This window comes from Anabrus simplex, chromosome 10 (assembly GCF_040414725.1).
Source record: "Anabrus simplex isolate iqAnaSimp1 chromosome 10, ASM4041472v1, whole genome shotgun sequence".
NCBI lineage: Eukaryota > Metazoa > Arthropoda > Insecta > Orthoptera > Tettigoniidae > Anabrus > Anabrus simplex.
In genome coordinates, this window is record NC_090274.1 from 92,275,300 (window position 1) to 92,294,910 (window position 19,611).

Consider the following 19,611-nt stretch of genomic DNA (forward strand, 5'->3'; position numbering starts at 1 on the left):
TGAAGACTGAAACAGTGATTTTACTCTCCCAAAAAAAACATACATAGCCAACCTTATGTAAAACCTACCAACCTTACTGGAAATCTATTTGTAAAACTTTCTGCTCATGTGCACCATTGTGATACGAGGATTAATGAGGGAGATATCTTTTCAGAATGCCTTACAATCTTAAATCCTAAAGCACATAGCCTGTGAGAAACTTTCTTTTTCCTGAAAGGAACTTCCGCATTTATTGTAAACCACGTAGATTTAATCAGTTTTTATATTCACATGAAGCTGTAGACGTGCTGTCATAATACCACTTTGAAGAGTGACGAGGCAGACTTTTCATGAGAGTGAAGCTACTGGGGCAGTCGTCAGCATCCTCCTTCGCAGTTTGATACGTTGCTGATGTGGACTAGTCACCTCACCTGACAATGTTTTCAACCTTACAGACCTTCCCACTCTTTCCCACGATACACTTCCAGCACCCGTGTTAATGGCCATTTGATCCAGATCTTCCCATCAGCTGCAACCAACACCGCATCCCCTTCTCCAGTGTTTATAGACATCTTATTATGCTTCTGGATCAACTGACTTAGGTACTCTTCTCAAACCCAGTTGCATTTGCAGTAGAAATCAAAATCTCCTTGATAAGTTCACAGAATCCAGTTGATCTAAATCTAGTATTCACATGCAGACATTGTCTTGCAATATACTTGAAGGTGAAAGTTGGTTGAGATCTGCAGGCTTCTCAGGCAAGTAGGTAAGAGGACGGGATTTAACAATGGCTTCATACTCGCACAGTAGCGTCATCATCTCTTTGCAACACAGTGAAGCTCTGTCGAGGATGCATCTCAAAATTTATCTTTACTATCTGAATCAGACTTTGCCACCAACAACCCCACCAGCCTGCTGTGGGAGGGTTAATCCTCTACTCTATTTGCTGCATTGTGGACTCTCTTTCTGTGTGGTTTTAGTTGACAGTTCAAAACAAATTATCTGTACCAGTGAAATTTGTTCCATTGTTGTTGTAGACACTTTCGGTCTTTCTCATCGAGTGATGAACCGTTGAAAACTCAGTAAAAATCTATTCGTTATAAAATTGCTGACCAGTTCCAAGTGCACTGCCCTATACACAGCAAATGTAAAGAGCATATTCCACCCCTTCCTTTTTACCTTCAGTATGAAGAGTCCAGCAAAGTCTGCACCTGTCACCTCAAATACCACAGCATCTTTAATTCTGTTTTCCGATAGAGTTCCAGAATCAGCATCCGCCTTCTTAGCTTTGTGTCGTTTTTCATCTCACACATCTTGACAGCATGTTCTACCTTTGCCTTCGGCCTTGTATAACTGAAAATCTTTCACACAAGTGCAACAGTAACATGCGAGTGCCAACGTGTAATATTCTAACACCCACTGGCCTCTCTCTAAACCTGATCAGAACAGAGGGAATAAGTTAAATTAAGTTTGGATCTTTGTCATACAGTCATTCAGTGACAACTCCCTCTTCCTTTTACTGGATGTGTCGAATATTGGCCTAATTCACATCATTGCACTGTCCTTAAATACACCCCGCCGATGAGGTAGAATGTAACCTTTACCTCTATCCCCTTCATAATATTTCTCTTCAGCAATACAATCTTTAGTCCATTCTTGCAGTATAGCATCATACTTATCAAATTAATTATCACGTGTAATTTTCTCAGTCATGGATCACAGTCTTTTTTCCGCAACATCGCTGTGTCTTGTATTACATCCAGTCCCTATTGCTTCTCAACTCTTGTGACAAGAGGGCAATGATGTTCGTGAAATTATTCTTAAGGAATTGGAAAGGATGGTAGATAAACTCCATTGTCATAAAGCAGCAGGAATAAATGAAATTAGTCCTGAAATGGTGAAGTATATTGGGAAGGAAGGGTTGAAATGGCTTCATAAAAGAAGATTATCAAGGAGTGTTAGTAAGTTACCATCAGGTTGGATGAAATCTGTGTTTGCACCTACTTATAAGCAAGCAAAGAGGAAAGATTGCAACAATTATCAAGGTATCTTAATAATCAGTATACCAGGCAAGATGTTCACTGGCATCGTGGAAGCTAGGTGAGGTCAGTGATTCAGAGGTAGTAGAATGAAAAGCAGTTTGGTTTCAGACCATAAAGGGATTGTCAGGATCGGATTTTCTGTATTCACCAGAATTTTGAAACACCTTTGTTGTTCATAGTTTATGTAGATCATCTGCTAAAAGGTATAAAGTGACAGGAAGGAATTCAGTAATGTGAAAGCAATCTGGCACATTCTGACAACTTTATCTTAACAGCAGATTTTGCCTAATGCCTGCAGTCTACTTGAAAGTAGGTACAATGAATATGGCATGAAAATAGACTTTCTAAGACTAAATTGTTGTCAGTGGGTAAGACATCCAAGATAAATGAATGTCAGATTTGTGATACGAAGTTGGAAAAGGTAGATAATTTCAAATGTTTAGGATGTGTGCACTCCCAGGCAGTAAGTGAACTTGAATCAAGCTCATGCAGTCTCTTCACAGTTGCAGTCAACAGTATTCCGGAAGAATGAAGTCAGCTCAAGGATGAAACTATCTTTACATAGGTGTGTTTTCAGACCAACTTTGCTATACAGGAGTGAAAGCTCGGTGGGCACAGGATAACTTACTCCCAACTCAGAAGTAACAGATATGAAAGTATCAAGAATGATTGCTGGTAAAACAGGTGGGAACAATGGCAGGAGCGTACTTGTTATGAAGACATAAAGGCTAAGTTAGGATTGAACTCAATGGATGGAGCTGCAGTAACGAAAGGAATCGTGGTGGGGTCATGTGAGGCGAATGGAGCAGGATAGGTTACTAGGAGAATCATGGAGTCGGTCATTGAGGGTATGAGGAATACAGGGGAGACCAAGGCAATGATGATTAGACTCAGTTGCTAATGATTTAAAGATAAGAGTAATAGAACTAGCTAGAAATAGAGGATTGTTGTGGTGGTTAGTACATTCACAGAGGCTTGCAAACTGAACACCAAAAGGAATAACAGTCTATAACAAATATATATGTATGTATGTATGTATGTATGTATGTATGTATGTATGTATCTATTCCTGTAACAGGACATTTCATATAGTGCTCATGGATAGAAATTGCATTAGCACAGTGTCCTTGTTTGCCACTACTGGCAGCATGGTCTGAAATTACCTGGCAGATTCCTCTGTTCTTTATGCAGTACAAAATACTAAATGCATTCTTACACACGATCATCTGTTTATTGCCTTATTACATGATATACAAAAATGCTATCTGATTTGAGTGTTGGTTCACTTTTAGTTCACCTCCTTGATGGTGATTTTTGATCAGTCAGCCCCATTAAGGAAGAGTCTTGCTATTAGAATAAGAATGAAACAAAATTTTGAAGGAATGGTCCTTCTTATCTTAATTTAGCCATTCAGAATATTGATGATGATGATAATAATTGTGCCCCCCTGTTGCAGATTTTTTGAACTGACACCTATAGAAAAACATGAATGTCTAAGCACTGAGGCAAAGAACAATAAATGTGTCATATCTTCCGTACTGTGCATCTCAACCATGATGATAAGAAAAGGATGTGTTTTATGTAGACTCATTACACTGCACCAATCCACATGTGTCAGTGCTTGTACACTACAAAGGAATTATACCTTTATAGGTCTCTATTGGCTCCTCATATTCAGTACAAGATATGAATCGCATTAGTGCAGTGTCTGTGTTTTCACCTATTGGTTGCATGGCCTGAAGTTATCAGTGAAGTTCCTTGGAAGTTTGTGTTGATTAAGAGGATATAATAAAGTCTTGTAGGTGTATAATTCAGTACTGCCAGTCCGGATATGAGGCTGATATTATGTAACACTGCAAAAGACACAAATACTGTACATATATAATTGAATTGTATTTTTTTACATTCCTACTTAATCATAATTGGTACCGGTTTTGACCGTTATTCTTGGTTGTCGTCAGCCAATCACAAATAAGTATAAAAGACAATGCACAGTTAAGTAAAATTTGAAGTTTAAATAATTCCGTCAGTTGCTGTTTGTGAACCACTAAAACACTTTAGGTAGCACTGTTTGTTGAAATTTCAGCCAATCGCAAATAAGTATAAAAGGTAATGCACAGGTAAACAACATGTGAAGTTTAAAAAATTCATCCGATGCTGTCTAAGAAGCACTATTACACTTCAGGGAACACTGTGTGTTGGAAATTCAATGATATGATCCGCACATATGTCTCGGTACTCTTCAAGGACTTGCTCCGTACTACATTCACGTATTTGATCAACGACTTCTTCATGATTCTGGAACTATCAGCACTCAGTGCTCATCCCTAAAATTATATAGTTCCTCACGAACTACAACTAAAAATACATATTGAGCCTAGACTTCCAACATTGAATTTCCAACACACAGTGCTCCCTAAAGTGTTTAGTGCTTCAGAAACAGCAACTGAATAAATTATTTAAATTTCACATTTTATTTACTTGTGCATTGTCTTCTATGCTTATTTGTGATCAGCTGTTGATGACCAAGAATAATGGTTGAGACCGGTACCAATCATAATTGAGTAGGAATGTAAAATTTACGTTTCTTATTTTAATAGTATTGAAATGTTAAACCATCATATACCTTCTTTGAACTTAATAGTGAACTCACCTCAATACAGAACACTATGAAATTCTTAGCTCTTAATATTTTACAGACTGCTTGCAATATATTCAACATATTCACTATATAAAGAAATGACAACATAATTGATCTGGATCAAGTCTCTGAAAATCAATTTCTTGTTGAATTTTCTGTACAGGACCAGGGTTCAGTAAAACAGTGCCTTTCAAAAACACTATTAGAGTTACCCCCTGGGCCTATCTGACCAGTAAAAAAATGAAATGGCATATGGCTTTTAGTGATGGGAGTGTTCGAGGACAAGTTCTGCTTGCCAGATGCAGGTCTTTTGATTTCACACCCGTAGGTGACCTGCACATCTTGATAGGGTTGAAATGATGATGAAGATGACACATACACCCAGCCCCTGTGTCAGCGAAATTAGCCTGTTATGATCAAAGTTCCTGACCCTTCTGGGAATTGAACCCATGGCCCCTGTGACCAAAGGCCAGCATGCTAACCATTTAGCCATGGAGCCGGACAATCTGATCATTGAGACACTTCCTGTATGCAGCTTAGAGTTGTCCAGAATTATATATCCATCTCTGTTCCTCACATGAGAGGATGAATTCCAGGTGATCCTGGATTAAACTCCATGTGTGGAGGTATCTTAGTACAGAATCCTCTCCCCAGATATATGTTTCCGCAAGACCTTGCACACTTAACAAATCAGAAATGATACCATCCATTCCAGTTACTTTCTTAAAGTTACAGAGGATCGAACCATCAGTTAACATAATATTATTAGGATACCTTATGCGTTTTTCAATATCAGTACTGATTTTGCACTGACAGAATATCTGTTTGCAGCCTTGGTTTGCTTACACGTAAGATGGCATGAATTTATTAAATCAAATGCAAGATTTAGGAACATTGCAAACTGAATGGTACTTTCGTAACCAGTAAACACTTCATGAACTAGATAACTTCAAAATTCAATTGTATTAGCCACAGAATTACTAAAAGTTCATGCACCAAAGGAAATATTTATCTTCTGTCTCACCCACTCTAAATTCTTTCTCCATAATCTATAACCAGTGTGCAAGCCTTTTTACTTCCTGTAATAGTACAAAGTTCTTCCAGGTATTTCACTTCAGTAATATTTTCTTGGTCTGGAGCACTACCATCTATAAGAACCTGCTTTTCTGCTAGGGAATTCATTGCAAGTTTTTTATTGTGGGTAGCATCAAGGATAGTTAATGCCTTTTGCTCAAACTCTGCTGGATGTGGAAAAGAGCACAGGGAGTCAGTCCAACAAACTTCATTCTTAAGGCTATTAGTTGCAATCCCATCACAGCTACTGACTATATGATTTTTTTGTATGTGCCCTCCACTCACTGGTATTTTTGAACTCCTATTGAGTGCTGCCACCATAAAGTCTAATGCTTCCATGGCCACTTCATACTCACGAGTGCCTAAATATCCCCGACCTAAATCATAGACACAAAACGTGTTATTGTCCTGCACCAAGTTCTTCTTAACATGTAAGTTCCGAGAATTGATTGTGAAATAGCCCTAACTTTTTCTTTCAAAAACTCTCCTCTGTAAAACCTGGACTGCCATCAATAGATGTTCCACAGTGACAAAGATTTTGAAGATGTGGTGGTGTAAATATTTCCTGAGGTACCGGTAAGAGTAGGGATACAATGCATGGTTGGTTAGGCCTGAAGCCAGACAAGGTCTTGTATCATCTCTTGGAAATAGCTACCCAGAACATTGAGACCTGAATCATTATGTTTCTTGTGAAGAACTTCAATGATTTCTTGCTGATGGAAGACTTTCCTGCTGTTCCTCTTAGTTTGCTTAGCTATGATTTCAGTTATTTATTTTCTTGGTAGCCTACACCAATTGCTGCTTTAATTTCTTAGGGATGGGACAAAAGCTGTAGTTTTGGTAATACGTTTGGTGATTTATAAAATAAAATTAAAACAATTGTAAAACAATGTCACCCCGATCACTACAGTTTTAAATTGCATGAGCAGCAAATGGTTAGGGAAAGATAATTTAAAACTATTTAATAGTCCCCACTTTATATAGTTTAATTTTAACAGGTTGCCTCTCGTGTGTTTTCACTCCATTTTCTTTGTTTGTAAATGTGAGGGAAATTAAAATGCTTAGAACCATGTCATATTTGGCAGTAATAGCCACTGGTCATTTAATACATGTACTTAAATTCAAAGTGTGCATGGTATAAATTACTGTATTGCCTGGGATACAATGTTTCTCTTTTCATCCTCTCAACCCATTGTTGAGTTAATTCCTTGGTCTTTAAAATCAGAAACGTGATGAAATTAATAATAACTCTGTCCCACAGTACTTCCTCTGTTTAAACATCAAAATGGCTTTAATATCGAACAGGAATTGCAAAAACAATGTCAGTTATAATTCAGTAACACTTAGTTAAAACTAAATGTATCCTTGGATTAGTTACATTGATTAGTGCAGCCATATGCTGAACATAGGGCTGGCATTCTTGAGACAGCAATCTGACCTTTTGCTTCTCAATACGTATGAAGTCCTGTCACAAGGCACAATAAATCTATATTGAGCAAGTGGCCATGCAGTTCAGGTCATACAGCTGTGAGCATGTATTCGGGAAATAGTGGGTAGAACCCACTGTTGGCAGCACTGAATATGGTTTTCCAGGGTTTCCTGTTTTCTTGCCAGGCAAATGCTGGGGTTGTACCTTAATTAGTGCCAGGGACACTTCCTTTCTACTCTTAGCCCTTTCCTATCCTGTCATCGCTGAAAGACCTGTCTGTGTCAGCGCAACGTAAAGCAAGTTTCAGTATCCCAGTCAGCTGACCATATGGAGCACTGATGACAGGCATATGATATTGTAGATAACCTGTAGGTCATGGTTCATGTTGTTGTTTAGGACTTGTGACTTCCTGCCCTAATCCATTTCTGGTGAGATACTGTGTGCTCAAAGCCTGTTGTCTTCTGGATTGGCCCAGAACAAGTTTGTCACTTGTATTTTGGGTATCAGTCTCATCCTTGGCTCTCACGATATGAATGTGACTGAGATATGAGCAGTATGGGTAACAGCATTCCTAATACAGCCAAATCCTATAAGAAAATTGGTGAAATAGCTGGTATGTGTGTACGGTAGAGTGAACAAGAAAGACTGGTATGTAACTGCACTGTCTGGCTGGAAGAGGAAAGCAATGAAAAACTACCTTACTCTTCATTTCCTTAGTTTGCCTCCTCAGTGGCACCTAGCTCTGTATGGTAGCTGATGGTAGAGCTGTTGAGGATCCTCCCTGCCTTCAGGCTGAGCACTTCATATACAAGATAAAATATGGAAGATACATTTTTCTGCTGAGATGTGTTTGTTGGTACAGGATGTCAAAAATTACAGTGATAAATTTTGAAGTTCTTAATATTTCAGAATTGGTTTCTTTATAAAGAGCAGATTATTTGTAAGTATGTCTGTACATTTTCTTTATCATTTGGTGTTATTTTGGAAGGTTAAATGTTATATAATTGTTCTATTCTTCAAAAATGATTCTATGCATTCAAACAGGACATTCCTCCACTCCTAAAGGTCTCTTAGTTGTCATGCTTTTATGGATACTCAACATGGAGATTTTCTGACAAATAATAATGATTTGAAACTGTCTCATTTAATCGGAAATGATGAATTGTTAACCCCACTTGTATATAAATACATTTCCAGATGTGTCTGAAAAATTTGTCTAATATATTTACTCTCCCACAGGACAATTACAAAATTATGTCAGAAGAGATGCATTTGAAAGAAGAACCAAAATCAGAGTTGGCAGTGCCAAAAGAAACACAGGTAATTACATTTGAAGTACGGTAATCCAATACTTTGATGCCATTTTTCTGATAATGGGCATTGTAATAAACTGCTGAATAGACTTTACTGAGCAACTCCTCATTTTAATTCCGACATTTTGAAGATCCTTAGAAAGATATATAGTTAGATTTCCAACATTTTGAAGCAATTTTCTTTACGTAGTTCGAAATTTTGTGCTAGGTAATATATTAAATGTAAGGAACTTCATTTTTTGGTCCGTATTGAACTGAGATCACAATTAAATTAGAATCTAGCGGGTTCCACCTTTTCAGTACAAAATACAATATTGTTGGATGGTATTTACAACATTATTTATTACAGAACATGTTTTGGTGTTCAATTTTTGACACCATCATCAGCTGCTCAGAAAGTGCGAAAAAACTTGGCAATCTAAACATTAAACAACATATTGTCATACGTAACTCCTTAATATACATGTATACAAACAATAGAATATTACACTAGTTAAATCCTAAAACATCTACAGTAAATTACAAGAGAATTCTTGTAAGTCATAAATATAAAATTTCTCGTCTGTTTGATGAGTTGTCTTCACATTCTTTAATGTCTGTGATTTTGTACTATCGTACTATCGAATTCAAATGCGAACTTAAGCTTGAGGATTTAAAATTGTATGCAGTCCATTTGATGTTAAAATGTTCATTTCACGTATATAATAACCACTTAGATGGATTAAAAGCTCGTTATATACAATATGATTGTTAAATTTATTAAGTACAAAAAACTTTGTATTTTTAATGCTGTATGCGTGGTTGGAACTGTAATTTCATTTGCCCTACAGTTGTTAGGCAGACATGTCTTCTCAGTTCAATAGAACCCTGCAATAATGAAACCCAAAGTTAAGAGAAAAGCGAGAATATTGATAAAGAAAACAAATTGAATCTAACTGTTGATACGTCTGACTCACCTCTAAAGCTGTGTAATTCGCGTGACGGCTGCGGCGCAATGAGTGTGTCTGCTAGTATCTTGTGCTCTGTGATGCCGCCCTGGCAAAGGGGAAGTTTCTAGAACGTCAAACTTTTTGGGAGAGAGTCCGGGGGGCGTTGTGGACGAAGACAGTAGTAAGCAAAGTTGTTATGTAGAGTTCGGAATACGCTTGAATTTTCTGGAATTTTTAACTTGTTAAGTAATTGAATCAAACAATCAAATAAAATCTTGGGTTTTTCCGAGATTTCATTCAAATTCAGGTTAGCATTATAGTATTGGTCTAGATGTATTAGACATGCCTCCGTAATGTCAAGCTTCTGTCCCTTAGATAGTGTTTCCATGATCTCGAGGTTTTTATCTATGTCTGTGAATTTGTTTGTACTCATGGATATGTTTGCCTACTGCTGAGAATCTGTGATATTTTACAGCGTTAAGGTGTTCCTGCTACCTGACATTAAAGCTACGCCCAGTTTGCCCTATGTATCCGCTTCCACAGTCCCTACATTCGAACCTATATACCCCTGATTTAGAATACGGATTGACTTTGTTGGCAACCGAAACTTTACGTAAAACTATTGTACTTCTATTATCTGTCTTGAATGCGATCCTAATGTTACGTTTCCTGAAAATATTTGTAATTCTGAATACATCTTTATTAAACGTGAAGGTTTCAATTTCCTTTGCTTCTATTTTATTTTTCATCAGACTCGTGTGAGGGCGATATTTGAATTTGCTTATTATTCGTTCTATAAAATTCTCTTTAAAACCATTAGCTTTAGCCATAGCTCGAATGATGTTCAGTTCCTTGTCCATGTTTTGTTTGGACATTGGTATACTAAAAGCGCAATTCACCAAGCTGTTATAGGTCGCGCATTTATGAACTAAGGGGTGTATCGAATCATTACGTATTGTAACTGCAGTTTATGTAGGTTTTCTGTAAATACTAAAAGAAAATGAAGAAGCGTGCCTATTGATCTTTAGGTCTAGATAATTAATGGATTTTTCTATTTCGGATTCTAAAGTAAATTTTATATCCGTATCTATTGTGTTAAGATTATTAAGAGTCGTAGAGGCGTTGGTTATGCGTTCATCCAAGATAACAAACACATCGTCTACATACCTAGACCAAAATAGAACATTCTTGAAGTTTTCATTATTAATTAATTGTGTGTCCTCTAGAAAAGCTAAATAAATTTCTGCCAAAATTCCTGAGGCCGGAGACCCCATTGCAAGGCCGTTTTGTTTATAAATGATCTGGTCGAAAGTGAAATAGTTGTTATTGATCAGCAATTTTAAAACCGTCATGAATTCATCAATTTCAAGCTTGCGTAAGTGACTGTATTTTTTCAAATTTTTTGCAATAATGGGGAGCAATTTATTAGTTTTGATATTAGGAAACATATTTACTATATCAAAAGAATGTATTGTGTGGTGATCCTGTAATCGAAATTTAATTAATTCTTTAGTGAATTCTACGGCATTCTTTACAGATTTATTTGCAGTAAATCTGTAATGTTGTTTTAAGAATTTTTGAATATACTGTGCTATTTTATAAAGGGGGCTAGGTCTGTAATTGATAATTGGCCTAATGGGAACTCCGGCCTTGTGGATTTTTGGCAGCGCTTTAGCGATAGGAAGGCCGGGGTTCATGCTAATTAATTTCTGCTTCTCATATTCATTAAAGAGGAAAGAAGATGTCTTCAATGTTAGTTTCAATTGCTTCTGCAATGACTGAGTCGGGTCCTTCTTAATAATAGAAAGAGTCATCATTAAAAACAGTTCTTTGTTTTTTGGATGTAATCAGCTTTATGCATGATAACGGTTACGTTGCCTTTATCTGCTTTAGTGACTATAAGCTCTTCGTTTTTTATTTTCTTTTTAAGTACAAATATTTGTTTCCTATCCTTGAAAGAATCTTTAGGGATGACAAACTTATTATTATTATTATTATTATTATTATTATTATTATTATTATATTATTACTATTATTATTAACCATTTTGTTCAGCTGTTTCTTTACTTCTATTCTGACTTCATCCTGTAAGTCGAGTAGCAATTTTCCGAGTGCGATTTCTGTTTCTATAATCAGATTTTTAGTTACTTTAGCTTGATTGAAGGTCGGCCAATTATGTTTAGGACCTTTCTCAAGGATAAGTCTTTCCTCTTCGTTCAAGTTGACATTGGAAAGATTAATGAGTGGAGTATGAAACTGTTTCAATGGATCTCCGTTATGTGTAAAATTGGATCTTTGAATCGGGGATGAAGATTGGGTTCGACCTTTTTCTGCTTCCTTCCTTAGTCTTTCTAGCTTTTCCTCCAATGTTAATTGTTTACTTGCAAGTACATTAGATAATTTGAATTGAACTTTATTTTGAAAAAGGTTCCATTGTGATGCAGAGAGCAAGAATGTAGCTTTGAGGTGAGTCTCATATAATTGCTGATTCAAAAAGGAATTCTTTTTGTGGAGGAATTTTAATTCGTTATTGAGCCATAGCCTTTTTGACTTTACCCAGTTTTTACTTCGATGCAGCACACCTGGGTCTCGTTTTAAAACACTTTTCAAGAAATTTGTCTAATAAATTTAATATCCTTACCAAGTTTTCCCACTTTTATTCTTAAATTCATATAAAGATGAGCTATCAAAAATGCCTGGTGGGCTTCATCATTAAACGTAAGGAACGTATCAACAGTTAGATTCAATTAGTTTTCTTTATAGCTGCCTCTGTGGATCCGCAGTAGTTTTCTTTATCAATATTCTTGCTTTTCTCTTAACTTTGGGTTTCATTATTGCAGGGTTCTATTGAACTGAGAAGACATGTCCGCCTAACAACTGTAGGACAAATGAAATTACAGTTCCAACCACGCATACAGCATTAAAAATACAAAGTTTTTTGTACTTAATAAATTTAACAATCATATTGTATATAACGAGCTTTTAATCCATCTAAGTGGTATTATATACGTGAAATGAACATTTTAACATCAAATGGACTGCATACAATTGTAAATCCTCAAGCTTAAGTTCGCATTTGAATTCGATAGTACGATAGTACAAAATCACAGACATTAAGGAATGTGAAGACAACTCATCAAACAGACGAGAAATTTTATATTTATGACTTACAAGAATTCTCTTGTTACATATTAGAGTTTTAATATAGCATAATTTACTGTAGATGTTTTAGGATTTAACTAGTGCAATATTCTATTGTTTTTATATATGTATATTAAGGAGTTACGTATGACAATATGTTGTTTAATGTTTAGATTGCCAAGTTTTTTCGCACTTTCTGAGCAGCTGACGATGGTGTCAAAAATTGAACACCTAAACATGTTCTGTAATAAATAATGTTGTAAATACCATCCAACATTGTATTTTGTATTGAAAAGGTGGAACCCACTAGATTCTAATTTAATTGTGCTAGGTAATATATAGCAGTTATTATTGATCAAAGTCCCTCATATGCTTGGCATACGGTGGCTGGTTTCTTCACTGTTACTGCAAACTTATCCTAACCAGATTTAGGCTACGATCATGGCTATCTTCCTTTTGTCATTTGCCAAAGAACTCCAACCCATTTCTTCAAAATATTGATCAGAGATGTCCGGCTTCTTCTGAGTCCTCTTTTGCCTAAATTTTTTCCTTACAGTATTACTTGTGACAGGCTGTCCTTTTTAGGAGTCCTCATAATGTGATACATGTATTTCAGTCGCATGAGTTAAATTGTCTTGATAAACTGAGCTTGACAGCTCATTGTGTGGGTTATCGCACTGTCAACAACCCTGAAGATCGTTTTTATGGTTTCCCATTTTCATATCATTAATATGCTGGGGTTGTACCTTAATTAAGGCCACGGCTGCTTCCTTTCTACTCCTAGCCCTTTCCTATCCTTTTGTTGGCATAAGACCTATCTCCATTGGTGCGACATGAAAATAACCCACAGGAATTACACAGTTTGCCATTATATATCCACGTCTTGAAATTCTAATTCTCTTTTCTGTGGGTAATAAAATATGTAGGGCTCTACAGTATTTAGTAGGGTGGAGAGGACACAGCACTTTGTTATTCTCTTTTCGAGTTTTATTCTGAGATCGTTTCAAAATAGGAGTTGCCACATGCTAATGAAGATGGGCTCTGCTGTCTCTGTCCATCATTCAATTTCAGCAAAATTATACAGTCTATACTATAATTTTTTACCTTGTTTGCCTGTATGTTGTACATCAGAAACATTTCTGACAGTATAGGTTTCTTTTTTACATTGCTTCTGTTGTGTTGAGGACAAAGTCACTATCTTTGGGTACAGCTTTTGCAAATTGTGGAGAACACTCATTTTAGTGCAAAACAGGAAGTACGCTGTAGTGGAAGGTGACAAGGACTAGGTTCGAGCGTACATAGGAGAGTATAAGTGAGGATATTGTACAGTGCATGCCTTATGATACATACAGTCTCACCCTAAATTATAGCGTTCCTGTTAAGAAGCCTTTCACAAATACTTACAATAATTACACACTTATAACTGCACATTACACATAACTCAGTATGGTAATCACTTGGTAGAAGACTGTCACTATATCTAGGCATACTAAATCTCCTAGGGGATGCCCCTCACACTGTTTCATCATACTCTGTATCCATGCCTATTCCACTTCTGCTGGTGGTGTCTGTGGTTTCATTACCACTTTCTCTTGTGTTTCAGTATTGCTTCCATTACTGTCACTATTTCTGTCCATTTCACTTCCTATGTGGTGGTCCAATAAACCTTCACATGAAATTACTGATTTTCAAATTTATTTACGTGCTCACAAATTTTACTTCCAGTTCTCATTTGCAATTGTAGCAATTTGTTCACCATAAATTATAGTAATGCTTCTATTCCGATCATTACATTTTGTCAAAAATGCCTTTCTTGACACATGCACATATCAGTTTAATGGAATTCAATTCTGGGTGATATGGAGAAAGGTGTAATACAGTATGACTATGTTTGGCTTAATACAGTCTATTTAATTAGTGCTTGCTCATCTTGCTTAATGAATATAACCGGGTTCTCAGCATGTCCTCTTGGAAACGAATTGCAGTCTCTGTTAAACAGGACACAATATCGTACTTGTTATTGTTTTACAGTCATCAGTCCAAATACTGGTTTGATGCAGCTCTTCATGTGCCCTTATCATGTGGTATCCTTTTCATCTCTAGATAACTACTACATCCTTTATCTGCTCTGATCTGCTTGTCATATTCATATCTTGTTCTACCCCTACTGTTCTTACTGACTGCACCTCCTCAAAAACCAACTGAACAAGTCCTGGGTGTCTTAAGGTATGTCCTATCATTCTATCTGTTCTTGTCAAATTTATCCAAATTGATCTCTCACCAATTTAATTCAATATTTCTCTGATCGTGATTCGATATAACCAACTCACCTTCAGCATTCATCCATAACACTGTATTTCAGGAGCTTCTACCCTTTTTTTCCTGAGCTAGTTATCGTCCATGTTTTTCTTCCATAGAGCACCATGCTCCAGACAAATGTGTTCAAAAACATCTAAGTAATCCATTTATCACTGTTTGAGAGGTGAAAATTTGTTTTCTAAGAAGGCTTTCCTTGCTTGTGCTAGCCTGCAGTCTGCATTTTATGTCCTCATTACTTCTGCTCTCGTTAGTTTATTTACTACCCAAGTAACTATATTCATCTACTACCTTTAGAAGTTCATTTCCTAATGTAATTTTTCCTGTGTCAGCTGACTTTGTTCTACTGCACTCCATTACTTTCATTTTGGATTTATTTATTTTGTTCTTGTACTCCTTCCCCAAGACTCTGTCTGTACCATTCAGTAATTTTTCCAGACCTTCTGCAGACTGAGATAAAATAACAATATCATGAGCAAGCTTCATAGATTCGATTTCCCCTTCTATTGTGATACCCTCTCCAAATTCCTCTTTGATTTTATTTACTGCCTCTTTCTTGTATGTGAACATTGTAAAGGAGGGGGAACCTCCAGCCTTGCCCCACTCCCGTATGGAATACTGCTGCTTTCTCAAAGTCTTCGATTCTTATCACAGCAGACTGATTTTATGCAGATTGTAAATTATTTTTCTTTCTCGGTATCTGATAATGAATGCCTTTTTTGTTCTACGGACACTATGTATGAGTGTTTGTCCTCCTTAATTCAATCCTCTAAGATTAGGTGTAAAGTCAGGATTGCTTCATGTGTTCTTACGTTTCTTCTGTAGCTAAATTGATGTCCTCCAACTCACTGTCAAATTGTATTTCCAAACTAAACTAATGGTGTGATAGTTTTCACACTTGTCAGCACCGGCTTCCATGGTAATAGATATGACATAATTCGTCCAAAAATCATATGGCAATTCTCTCTTTTCCATGCATCTTGCACACTAAGGGGAATAAACTCACCATGCTTGTTTCTCTTAAGGCAGTCAGTAATTCTGAGGGTATGTCGTCAATTTCTGGTGCCTTGTTTATACTTAGGCCTTTCAGAACTTCTTGAATTCTGATCTCAAAGTTGGGACTCCGATTTCATCAGCGACAACAGCCTGTTATTTTTCCAGAACCCTATCGTGTACCTTTTTACCTTGATACTGGTGTTGGATATATTCCTGCCATATTTTTTCTTTGTCTTTTTCACTAGATGTTTCTTCCATTTGAGCTCTTGTTGAGGGGATTTGTTTGGATACAGTGGGAAAGTTGCACATATGAAATGAGCCCAATGGTTGGACTGCAGTCTCATAGAATTGTCAGCAAACTGTTGACTATGTTCCTCCATATCCAATCCATTGGCACTGTTGTATCACGCATCACTACTCTGTCTTACCTAGTTTCCCTTTCTCCAAAGGCTTCCTTGATTTTCCTGCATGCAGCTTCTACCTTTCCTAGGACCATAAAACCTTGAACGTCCTTGCACTTCTCCTTCAGCCATTCTTCCAAAGAGGGTTTCCTGTTATTTCCCATTTTTAAACCGGGCACATTCTGAAACTATGCTTTAAATAACCCATAGGAACCTCACTAATAGTCTAACCAGCGGGGACAGAAAATTATTTTCGAAAATTATGTTTTAATTTTGTATATTGAGGATTAATCAAAAAGTGACATATTTTTCAAAGCCACATACATCACAGATCAATGTCTAACAGTTCATTAACTCTTTTATGACCCTTGCATACTTTTCAGGGCCTAGAAGGAAGCTTCTTCCTTTCTGTTGGAGGAATAAGCCTTGGAAAATTTCCCCAAACATTTGCCTGAAGCCGCAGTTGGCTGTGTTGACTGGATGTTCTTCGTTTTGTTGTCCTAGGCAGGAGAGCAACACTCTGCAACAATTCCTCGGCTAACACTGTGAGAAATTCTGTATAATGCAGCCACCGGCCAGTAACCTTCATGAACACAATGTATGAATTGAAGATAGCCATATCCAATAGATACAGCATTATCTTTTTATAACCCTTCATAGTCCATCGCATTATGGGGAAACATGCAAGGCCTTGGTCTTGATATACTGCGTTCATTATCCGGTTGTATCTTCCAATACCCTTGGGGTTTTTCACTACTTCTCCTCCACCTCATTGTCTTTGAATTTCAGATCAAATTCCAAGTCCGTATCAACATTTGAAAGTAAAAAACCATCCTTTCTGTCTTTCCACTTTATGGCCTCACCTTTCATCACTTTTACTGTGTGGAACTCTGGAGGCACATTCTTCCTGTTACAGTATACGGTACCCCCAGCATGAGTTCCATTGTCCAACAAGGTGTGAAAAAGTTCAGGAGAAACATACTAGTTATCAAGATATAATGCATGACCTTGGTTCAAGTTTGCTTCCGTTAGTTCCAACACTGCTGCTTTTGTTGCTGGAATAACACCCTGTTTGCCTTGTCTGGTATAAATTTTGAACTGGGAACAGTGTCCAGAAGCACTTTCTCAGAGTTTATAAATTTTAATAACAAACCTGGCTTTTGTTTTTGAAAGAATTGTATTGCACAAATGGGAGTCTACCTAGAAATTTCATGACACTGTAATCAATACCTATATCTCTGTCAAGATTGTAGAATTTCTCAAATTTTGTTTGCAAATATGGTCTGATTTTTCTTAGATGGTCATTTGGATCTGAAAACTTGTCATCAGAGAAGCGCGAAATCGTGAAATATGACAGAATAGTTCAAATGTCATAGTTTCTGAAAACATTTTACTTTCTGAACCTTCCTGTTAAACCGGCACAACTTGAGTTTAGGTTTTCTTACCCGACTCTTGAGAATCATTAGCAAAATATACACTTTTATCTCATCAACCATGCAAGGATACCATTTACTGTCACATGTCAGATTTTTTTGTCATCAAATTATAGCTTAGTCATTGGTTCCTATTGCAATCGTTTCCCAGAACTCTTCCCCGAGAAATTCTGAATGCACATCAAATACAGTCTTCTCAAAACCATAGCACTGCGACCAGAAACACTTGTGAATAGAATAGTTTTTGGTGTATTGGAAATGTTTGATGAATTCCATGTGGAAGATCCACCTCGTAAAGCAGTCTCACCACCTCGGTCTTCGTTTACATTGTCCATGCTGTTTCCATCACTAGAATCATTTTCTATAACACTATCATTATTAGTGTATGTAATAGCACAGTCTTTGGGAGAAAATTCATTCCCGTTATCATTTTCTAACCACTTGAAGGTATCCACAGAGTCATCAGCCATGTTTGTTTACTAACAAGCACAAGCAGATAGCATTTTGTTTCTTATACAGTATTCTGTGGTCTGGGAAGGGTAGATTCCATTTACACTAGTGTCCAAAAGTGTAGCGTAAGTTACGAGTAAACAGGGCAACAGGAAATAGGCCTCAAATCACATGACATATGCACCTATTCAAAGATGTAAACTTCATTTTTGTTTCCGTATTGAACTGGGATCACAGAGATAAAGTTTTTAAGGTTCAACCTTTTCAATATGAATTACGAGTTGTATAAGGTATTATTTACAACATTTGTTTAATAACGGTACCGGTTTCAACATTGAAATGCATTAATCATACAATAGAGAAAGGACATGGTAATTAAAATTGATGTTATGATGCATGAATATATACATAGTTTTTTAACAGTAAAAGAATATAAAGTTTTGACATTTTATCGGCGAATAAAAGTCTTTTGAAATGCTTATTTACACTGTGTGCTGAATAAAATAGTATAAAACTTATAGCAATCAATTGATACAGTTTTTGTTGATTTGTTTATGTGCTAATACTCAAATCATCACGTCATATTTATGGTTGCATTTGAATCTTTGGCGATAATTTGTCCATCCTTTAAGACACTTGTTATTCAAATGTTGTCAAAGTGAAAACATAATTTTAGTTGATAACACCTTGTTCATGTTAAGAACTGGTAGAAATATGCGTTGGTATATCTCATTACACCTGTCTCAAAAGGCTTGTTATGTTCGTTAAAATTATACAATGATGTATTAATAAAATTATAAGGTAAGAAATGGTTAATGGTTGGTAATTGGTTGTCCTTCCATCTACTCGTCTATTGTAATAGAGGTGAACTAATATATCCCAATTTACTCAAAAGGATTTGGATTAGCCTGAAGCGAAATCAAGAAAAATGAGTTATAAGTATTAAAATATAATGGGCTGATTGCAGAAACGGCATTTAGACGATGTCTACGGTTAAACAATGCCTAAGTATGGCTGCCGCATTGCAGAGACGTTATTTATCGCTTAGACACTGTCTAAAACCGATGTTCAACCGGTCATGTTTAAACACTGCCAAGAGCACTGTTTAACTTGAAATGACAGGAGTGAATTCACAATCATAGGTTATGTACCGTGAAATATGTAATTTGTATTATCATGTTGAGACGATTCCGGGAAGAAAGGTTAGTTCGACGGCCTCTCTGTGGGTTGCCCGCTGCTAAATCGCAGCAATTCGTGACATGCACGGGGTGATAATCATAAAATAAGGTTTCGCTTTACGAGAGACTTGTTTCTTGAGACTGACTAAGTGACAGTCCGGTAACTGTCAACTTGAATAAATTCTTAGCAATCGATATATTTTATTATATACATGTGGTAATTTCCATGGAATTATAGGTCACATCGACAATATACATATCGCAATTACGTGTCTCGATCGTCCGAGGG

The 19,611-nt window shown here is 36.6% G+C and overlaps 1 protein-coding gene across 1 annotated transcript in view; it reads left to right on the forward strand.

The window, feature by feature from the left end:
- Positions 1-19,611, forward strand: part of LOC137502413 (uncharacterized) — a 48,425-nt gene that overhangs the window by 17,031 nt on the left and 11,783 nt on the right. Inside the window, exon 2 of the mRNA XM_068229495.1 lies at positions 8,405-8,485. Within this exon, the coding sequence (XP_068085596.1) occupies positions 8,405-8,485 (81 nt within the window). The remainder of the gene's footprint in view (positions 1-8,404; positions 8,486-19,611) is intronic.